The sequence below is a fragment of the Drosophila subobscura genome, chromosome J (assembly GCF_008121235.1).
Source record: "Drosophila subobscura isolate 14011-0131.10 chromosome J, UCBerk_Dsub_1.0, whole genome shotgun sequence".
Lineage (NCBI taxonomy): Eukaryota > Metazoa > Arthropoda > Insecta > Diptera > Drosophilidae > Drosophila > Drosophila subobscura.
Genome location: NC_048532.1, coordinates 10,032,559 through 10,042,202, shown reverse-complemented (window position 1 = coordinate 10,042,202; position 9,644 = coordinate 10,032,559). Strand labels below are relative to the sequence as shown.

The window sequence follows — 9,644 nt, the reverse complement described above, 5'->3', positions numbered from 1 at the left end:
GCGACGGGGCGGAGGGCGGACTGCTGTGTGCTGCCTGTTGTTTATCGTCGCCTTTCTTTTTTTCCTTCTTTTCTTTTGCCGTTTGCTTGTTTTTCGGTTTTTGCAGCTCTTCTCTGTCTTCGGTTCGGCACAGCCAACCTCTGCGCCACTGCGCTCTGTTGCTCCTCTGCTGCTGTTGCTGCTTCTGCTGCTCCTCCACTGTTGCTCCTCTTCTGGTTTCCCTTTTGTCTGTTTTGTTGTGTGCTCTTTGTCGTCTTATAGGGCCCTTCGCTCCCCCCGCTCACTGAGCCCAAGCACCCGCACCTACACACACACAGAGCCATCGTCGTCGTCATCGTCGTCGTCGTGTCGTCTCTGCCTGTTGGTTTGTAGCTTTTTGCTGCTGCTGCTGCTGCTGCCTCTCTGCCGACTCTGTCGCTGCCTTTTTTTGCACATTCTGTCTGTTCTCTCTTCTCGCCTGCATTTTGTGTATCTCATCTCGTGTACGCTTTCGCTGCCTTTCCAATCTCTTCGTTCGGCATCCATCGCTGCGCCCCACCAACAACACCAGCAACAACAACATCAACAAAAAGAAGAGGTAGAAACAGCAACAACACCAATACGCCGCGCGTCGACGCCACCGTCGTCGTCGTCGCCGTCGCCGTCGTCGTCTCCGTCATTCGTTTTCTCTATTTTCCTCAATCGCTGTGCCTTTTCATTTTCAATTCGCATATTTTTGCAACTCTACTTTCAGTTATTCGCCGATAATTGATGTCAAAGGACGCAGTGCTGTGCTCCGCCGTTTTGTTGCCGTTCGTTCCGCCCAGACACCAGCGCCCCTCCGGCCACGGCACCGTAATATCACCCGTAGGACAACCCGTAGGACGACCATGCCCAAAGAGGATCCATTCGTAAATCGCGCCCAGCTGCTAAAGGCCATCAAGAAGTATCCCGAGATATGGGACTCCAACAACAAGCTGCACATGTGCCGTAGCGTCACATCGCCCATGTGGACGGAGATCGCTGAGCAGTTCGGAGGTCATGTGCCGACAGGTGTGTGTGTGTGTGTGTGTGTGTGTGTGTTCAACAGGGATGGACAGACCAGGGATGGACAGACCTGTAAGCACTGGACCAGGGCCACACTCTCTCTTTTTCTCGATTCTCGCGCTGCGCCTGGGACCGGCGCGGATTTAGTCGCTTGTTGCGCTCTTGCGCTCTCTTTTGTTCTTTCTTTCAGCTTTACCTTCGCGCCGCGCCGCTGACACTCTTGACTGCGAGTGTGCGTGTGCCAAAAATAGATTCTGGGCACTCAACGTAGAACGGGGAATAGCAGAAGAAGGCGGCCTGGCCTGCCGCTTGCTTGGCAAATTATTGACAAACTTTTTTTGACTAATACGCGGGTTGGGGATGTAATGCAAAGTGGGAAGAGAAGAAATGCTTTGCGGAGATTGTCTGAAATATTTTATACAGGGTGACTAAGCGAATGGTGGCAGAACTGACATTTAATTATGGGAAAATATAACTCAAAATAAATTTGAAATTTAAAAACAAATGCATCAATTATAATAATTTCTCGACTACAACTCATTCCTGTGCTTATATTTGAATTATTTCCCAGTCAAACTCCAATCGATCTGGAGCCAGATGAAGTACCACTACCACAACTTGGTGCATCGCCAGATCCTGCACAAGGAGCGCTTCAACACCAAGTGGGAGCACTTTGATCCCATGTCTTTCATGTACAACATCACCGTGGCCAAGATTGTGGGCGCCCAATCCGGCGGCGGTGCCGCCGAGCCACCGCCAGCCAACACCGATCAGCCGCTGCAGCTGGCCGGCGCTTCTCCAACGCTCTCCAATCCTTCCACGCCCATTGCCATACCCACTCCCCCACCACCACTGCCCAGTGCATCCCACGGACGCGGACGTCCCAGCGGCAGCCTCAGCTGGCTGCACACTCCCGTGCCGCCGCCGCCGCCGCCGCACTCCCCTGCACCACAGCCGCCGCACCATCTGATGGGCCAGCCGCTGCCGTACACCGCCTTCACGGGTCTGCTGCCCCCGGCTGCTGTGCCAGCGGAGCTGCCGCCAGTGGCGCCACCGCGCAAGCTGGGCCGCCCCAGTTCGCTGCACAACAGCATGCGGAGCCGCATCATCGATGCCATCAAGGCACGGCCCCCGCTGTGGGCCGGGCGGCAGCGGAGCGAAAAGGGCCAGGGCCAGAGCCGCACCTCCGCGGTGTGGAAGGAGGCGGCCATCGAAATGGGATTAACGCCAAGTGAGTGGGGCAAGAGCTGGCTCAGATTTGCAGAGATCTCAATGGAGGATTTTCGTATCTTTTCAGCTCTCATGCAGACCCGCTGGTCGATCATCAAGCAGCGCTATGTGGACGAGCTGCAGAAGGAGCGCTACGCTCAGTATTCGCATCAGGGATTCCGCTCCAACTGGGAGCACTTTGAGCGCATGTCCTTCATGCGCGATATCCTGCTAAAGAAGGTGGACGAGCGGGAGCAGACACGCGAACATATCCAGGAGATAGTCAGCGAGCAGCAGCAGCAGCAGCATCACCAACACCACCAGCAGTTGGGCGGACAGCATCTGCACCACTACCGCCCACCGCCGGGGCTCCTGGGACTGGCTGAACACGCCCAGGACATGCCCATTGGCCTGGTGCAGCATCAGCTGCCGCATCATGAGGCTGTGCACGTGCACCCAACGCTGGCCGTGATGCATCCACACCATCCTCAAGCCATACTCGCTGCCGGCGCACGTCGACGCGTCAAGCATGAGTCCGATCTGGAGTGGGATCCATTCGAGATGATTCTCCAGGTGCACGGCACGGGCGAACCCGCAGCCAACTGAACCAAGCCAAGACTGAGCCCAGCCCAAGGAGAGAAACAGACAGACGGACAGACAAATGTCCTAAAATGAAACGCCAGGATGTAAAAATCATCTGAGAAAACCCAAACCCCACATGCAATACTCACACAATCCAGTTACCATTTACCCAAACATTTATCCTAATTGTAATTTCATTTTCTACTACGAAAAATACATCGCTTAGTCGTACGCGAAATGAAGACTGTGGGAGGCTTTTTTCAGGGTGGAATGGATTATATTTAAGGGTCAAAAGTTCCTAGGAAAACAAGAGAAGTTGTGCAGATTTTCAGTAATGCAAAGAGACTAAGGAAATCCTGAAGCTATTACCTTTTGAGGCGGTTCAAACTGCTGGTAAAAGTTGGAAAAAAATACCCATAGATGGTAAGACTTCCAGCTGTCACCTTTTAGCGGAGTTTAAATCGATTCTAGCATCTACTTTAGGGACTGATCTCCGGCAAAATTCTCATCTCAATTCGTAAAAAAATTACATAAGAATATCCCCAATGATGTTAAGATTTCCAGCTGCAGAAAGCCAGCATCCAGCACGCTTTAAAATACTCCAAACTGGTCCCAAAATCTTCTCCAGCACCTTTGGTTCCCTCCCACAACTCCCTGCTTCACCCATTTCCCTTAATCCTCCTGCAAGTAGAACCCCATCAGGTGGTACTTCCATTCATAAATTATGCTAATTTTCAACACAACATTTGTGCAACATATTTGTCGATTGCCAGAATTGCAAACATTTTTTCAGGCCCCTTCCACTGACGGAACTCATCCAATAAACCTCCGCCTGTCGCGGCTGGCTCGTTGCTGGCTGTGGGCCAGGGCTCCCGCGCCTTATTCCAATCACGTGCCAGCCGACTCGAGAGCACAAGAAAACTTCTCGAAACTGTAAAACGTTTATCAAAATATCCCCCGGCCCCACACCCGCAATCCTTGTTCTATGTAATTGGTTGCCTTGTTGCCTGTGATGGGCCAAAAAAGGATTCTCCGCGTCTCCGACAATATCTTCAATAATAAATGCATTTCACTGTCGAATTTGCCGCATTCTGCACAACACACGTGCCCCTTAAATAATTCACGGCGCATTTAGCGGCGTTTTTGCCAAGCCTCTAATGGCCCAGCCGATTTGTGTCGACAAAGGGGGCAGGCGAAGGCATGCAGGGGGGCGTGGCACGCCGCCAGGTAAGTGGAAAGTAGTTCCAGTCGCTGGCGCTCTGCCTGTAGGCGAAAATTTGCCTAAAAACTCAAGTAGTTTGCTCAAACTTTTATGCTTCGTGCATTTATCAACGCCACAAAACGGACGGACAAAATGGCAAGAGCGGCGGAACGGAGAGGGCGAGAGGGAATGAGAGAGAGACTCCATGAAACATGGCACAGGCACAGCAGCCTGAAGTAAGGACTTGCCCGACTGCCGTGTAAAAGTTTCTCCTTTACCCCTGGAGGAGGGGCCATGCATGTGTAGGTGGAGGATGATGGAGCGTTATTTAAATGGTTTTCGGATGCGTACGTGCCAAAATGTTAGTCCTAGAGGAGCAGGATTTGCTGCAAGCAAAGAAAATATTTTAGGCACATAAATGTTAGGACAATCTGGCGATATAAATCTTAGATGTTCTGTGAAAAGTTCTTCCTACTTTGTACAACAATTTGTGTTTGATTTTTCGTTCTATTATAGATCTAATAAATTACACATATGGCCCATTATGTCATATAAAAAAGTTATAATAATTTTGGTGGCCAAAATCAGTTATTAATTTTCATTTCATATTTTTAATTAGAAACAAACATGAAATAAAAATCAAAATTTATTCAAAAATAATTGCACAAAATTCCCGCAGCCTTTTTTACATTTTACATTTTTTTTAAATAAAAACCCAATTATAGGCATTCTTGGAACATAAAACCCCTAACATATCGCATTTATGGGTGCTCGGGGAGCTCAATCGCGACTCTTTGGGGAGTCATTTAATTGTTTTTCGCTGGATAAACATAAATGTCAAGCTGTAGCCTGGACCGTGTACTAACATTTTTCCTTGGGTGCTGCCGTGTGGGATCAGCAGGAGATTTTGCTGGCGCGTAAATGCTCGGTTGCTGATTCCTTTCCGGCGGATGTACGCAGACACACGCACTTATCCCATACAGCTACAGGTACGCCCACACACACACACACACACACACACACACACACACACACACACAATGATAAGAATGCTTATGTGAATTATCGCACATTTTACGGAGCATCGGAGGAGTGGGGGAAAAGAACTAGAAAACTTGTCTGAAAAGTGCGCGGCGGTCGCTCCACACTCATATCTCTCAGGGCGGACACCGACAGTAGCGCATAAAAACTTTTAAATTTACTTTTGCTAAGAGTTTGGGCACGCCCACACAAGCCCCCAAGCAGCGCCAAGCCGTACCCATGGCCCATGCATATTCATTTCAAAAATCCACAGACACACATGGGCAAGTTTCTTGTAAAAGTAACTCCGCTACACACTCCACCGCTCCACACTCCCCACCCACCCTCAACGAGAAGCAGAAAAAACTTTAGGCGGGGGGTGGAGCGGCATCGCTTAATAGAGCTGCCAGAAATGTCCGTGCGCCTCCTCAGGTTTGCCCGCGCTGCCTGTGTCGGCAGACGCCGCGTTACATGCGCTCAAAATTGCTCACTTCTGCCCTTAAGAACTTCCACCCCTTAGGATTCCACACAACCCACACCAAGCATAGCCCCGAAAAATCCTATCCTAGCCAATTCCCCCAACTGCCTGGCAACTATGATATTTTCTGTCTTCCCTTTTTTCGTGCCTTGTTTTTTTTTTGCACTCTTCTTGTCTGTTTCTTGGTCTTGGCACAGTGGGACAAAAAGCGGGTTCAACTAATGCTTACAAATTGTTTAAATTTCATGAATAAAAATAAATTATAGAGATTAAAATTAAGTACTTTAAGTGTTTTTAGTAAGAAATACTTTCGGTAAGTCTAGATCCAATTTATTGCAAAAACCTTTGGTAATTTTCCATGCAAAACCCACTTAACAGCTGATCTAAATATAATGAGGCTACCTTTTTCTTTCTATTTATTTTACCCGCAAAAATACTCTTTAAAATCATATCAAAATATACACCTCGAGGGTCACATTTTGAAAATAATTTCACCTTCGATAAGTTCTTTATTTGACAAGTGCCCGTGCACCCCACTGTGCCACTCCTCCGCTTTAAGCTGTCCTCTTTGAAGCGAGAGCGGGAGGGGCATCTGTGTATGTTTGCTGTAGAATGCTGCTCCACGTATCCTGCAGCAATTCGTAAACTAATTCTACATACGTGCCCGTGTCAGCTATCAGCCATGCTCCTTTTTTGGGTTCCCGCAGCGCAGCCAAATCGTTACGTGCGTTACCCGGCTACTAAGGCCCCCAAAAACAGGGCGCTGTCTCTGTCTCTATGCTCTGTTTTCTGGCTCTGGCTGTGTGTGCGTCATGTTTTGATTGGCGTCATGTACACGGATGGATTCGGAACGGTTACGGCATGGCAGCAGTGCAGCAGCAGCAAAGGCAAAGGGAACCGGGCAGCAGGTTACATTTTTTGCTAATAAATAATTGCATTTTCACCTCAAGAACTCACTGACAGACGATGCCCGGCGGGCGGGGCTGGAGTCTATGGGGGGGGAGTGACACAATTCAATTTTCCGGCATTTCCGTAACGTCTGCACGAAGGGGGGAGGTGGGGAGTGCGGATAGATAAGACAGCGGGTTGCGGGGCAAAGAATTTGCCAGTTTTTTTGTTGTAATTCCATTTCTGATTTCATATTTTGCTGTCACTGTGAAATGATTCAATTTTACAGATTTCTGACGCAGGGCCAGGGCACACACACACACACACACACTGACGCATTTGCATGCATAGCATTTTGCATCTGTATTTGTGTAACATTTTTTGCTGCTGCTTTTATCAATCCAATCCACAAGCGAAATGCGAAATGCGAATTGTGCGCAAATTTGTTGCATACGCAAGAGTCGTCCTCGTGCTGCTCCTTTTTGTTTTATTTTGTATATTGCACGGCAATCAAAGCGTCGCTTTGGATGATTGACAGGCGAATTGGTATTTCTTTTTGTTTTTTGGTTGAGTTGATATCTTGCAGCTGTATCTATGGTTATGCCCCAACATCTATCACACATTTGCCGCTGCCACTGCCCCCGTCAGTGTCTCTGCCTCTCTTTGCTGTCAAAGTTTTCCCAATTGAACACATTAAAAATTCGACTTTTTGATTTAAAAATTCGATGAAAAAACTTGAACTAATTTTGTACATTTATGACACTTGGCTGTGATTGATTTAAATTGAATATTCAGCTGGGTGGTGGCGATGCAAAATGCATTTTTGTGGGTAAAACAGGGAAAAATTCAGAGGAAAATTCATTTAAAAAAAATTTAGATGTTAAATTGCTTTTTAATATTTTTAAAAATATATTCGAGAGTGGAATTGTTGAAATAAAATATGTTTTCATTTACTTTATGATATTTGAGATTTTCAAAACAATTTTAATATATTTTTTAACATATATTTAAGCGTGGAAAAATTGTGTATTCATTTACGGTTTGCTTTTAACAAGAAAATATTCGACTTTAAAATATTATATATGTATATAAAATAAATAATTTGTTTGCTTAAATTAAATATTTTTAAGCATAACTTTAATATTTGCATACTAGGTTGAGGATATTTATCACAAAAAATATATTTTATATTTATTTCAATTGAAATCAAATATTTTCGTACCTTAAAAATTTATTTTTACCATAAATAAATTATTTTATATTTATTTTAGGTAGTTAAATATATAAAATAAATATGGGACCTATTCAAAAAATATCTGTAATTAAATTCCACCAAATTCTATTTAATTTCCCCATATTTCCACCTAAAACTGCAAAATTTAATTGAAAAACGTTTCCATTTCCTTTTACTCTGCACCTTTTCTTCGAGTGTACTCTGAAAATCCCTGCTAATAAATATAACTAAAAACTTCACAGTTTATGATTCCATTTCCCTTCCTTGGAAATCATAAAATGAACGCCTGAAACCCAAACAATTCCTGCGAATGGCCTTGCGCCTCCATCGCTACTCAATTAGGCGTGACTCTTAATTGCTCCAGTTTCGATTGCACAATCCATTCCGCACACACGACAGATTTATTACCACAAAAGAGAGGAAGAGAGAGAGAGAGAGAGCGGGAAGATACTCTTCAAGGCTCGAAGGCCCAAAGGCACTTCATGCAAATGCGAGGACAAAGGAGCTGCCGGCCACAAAAGCGTAGCGCAGATCCCGCTGAGTCACTTAGCCGTAGGCCCTCGGTTTTCTTCGTGCCCGGAAGTGTCCTTCGCAGGAAAACTCGCACGTGTGTCGGCATAAAATAATGCGACATTTTTATGGCCCAAAACGAGTGCCTCCGTCCCGCAGCTCTGTTTCCTCTTCATGGAAACTTAAAGCGGTGTTAAAATTTATGAATGAATTTCGACTGGGAGGACACCGAACACAGGAAGCGGCACAGGCACAGCCACAGGACGATGGCAGCAGGCAGCAGGTACAGCAATAACTCAGAGCCTCTGGCCGTGGTGTTATTTTTCTTTTTCTTAATTTCTTTTTGGCCAAAATACAGTTTCGGTCTTTGCATAGTAAAAATGCCCAAAGATTTATGATGAGGCTGAGGTTGAACGTGCACGGCAAGTGCTGGCTAATCCCGAATGAATGAATGAATTGCGCTCTTGGGCCCATCGTCCATCGTTCATGGTCCGTCCCTCCTCCCGTGTGTGTGTGCCCAAAAATCCGTTGATTTAGAAATTCCATTAATATTGGAGTTTGCTTCTCGCTTGGTTGCCATATTTTGTATATCAATGGAAAATAAACACACAGAAATATGTGTGCAAAATGAATGCTAGAAGCTATGAGGAATGTGAGTTTTATTGGTAAAATAAACGGAAGGAAAATGGAATGGAAACTAAGGCCAAAGTAGAGTCAAATAAATGAAGAAAATTCTACATTTAAAGTTAAAATAAAAGCCTTATTTGAATGAATTTTTAATTGCTTCATCTTCACTGAATTAAACCACACAAATTGCGCCCAAAAACCTCTTTCAAAAGCAACCAAAAATGTTAACTTTGAGCCCAAATTCGGGCCTACAATTCCGAGCAACACCCTGGACAATGTCTTGCCCCCACTTCGAGTGTTAAAAATATGTCACCCCGCCGCCCCATCAGTGTCCATTGCTGGCCACATTAGCATGTCAGCAGCAAGAAAGAAAATAAATAAAAACAGTTACGGAAACTTCTTGGAAAACTTTGCTTACAAGAGAAAAAAGAACTTGCTGGATAAATAAGACACACAAAATGGTCTGTACCAGATGCACTCGTAACTTTCCTTTTTGGTTATTGACACATTTCTGTGACATCCAATGAGTTGCTTAAACAAACACTAAACAGGGGGAGAGAGAGGAAGCACAGAGCCATGCAATTTGTGGACATGTTTTTTTGTCTTGCTTTTTGTTTTGGTTTCCGTAACTGTTGAGGGTCAACCGTGGAAGTACTTGGGAGGAGAGGAGGAGTCTCCGGACTGGCCCTGCCCTGCCCGCCATGTGAGTGTCATTTTCATTTTGTTTATTTGCCAGTCATTATTTTTGGTACAAATATTGACGCTCTTGTCATGCCCAGTAGCACTCTGCGTTAATTGATTTCGAATTCGTAGCCACTTTTATTGTTATTCTAAGAGAGAGAGAGAGAGAGAATTCCCGCACTCGATTT

At 45.7% G+C, this 9,644-nt stretch overlaps 1 protein-coding gene across 1 annotated transcript; it reads left to right on the top strand.

Annotated features, from left to right (window-relative positions):
* Positions 1-432: 432 nt before the first annotated feature.
* LOC117895177 lies at positions 433-3,040 on the top strand. Its single transcript, XM_034802639.1, has 4 exons — positions 433-577; positions 734-1,032; positions 1,598-2,257; positions 2,324-3,040. Exons 2-4 carry the CDS (start codon positions 870-872, stop codon positions 2,839-2,841), a joined length of 1,341 nt encoding a protein of 446 aa, XP_034658530.1. The 5' UTR covers positions 433-577; positions 734-869; the 3' UTR covers positions 2,842-3,040.
* Positions 3,041-9,644: the final 6,604 nt, after the last annotated feature.

Coding starts and splice junctions, on each gene's coding strand:
- LOC117895177 (XM_034802639.1), top strand. CDS start 870: ATGCCCAAAGAGGATCCATTCGTAAATCGCGCCCAGCTGCTAAAGGCC. Junction 1,033..1,597: donor CGGAGGTCATGTGCCGACAG/GTGTGTGTGTGT, acceptor ATTATTTCCCAG/TCAAACTCCAATCGATCTGG. Junction 2,258..2,323: donor CGAAATGGGATTAACGCCAA/GTGAGTGGGGCA, acceptor GTATCTTTTCAG/CTCTCATGCAGACCCGCTGG.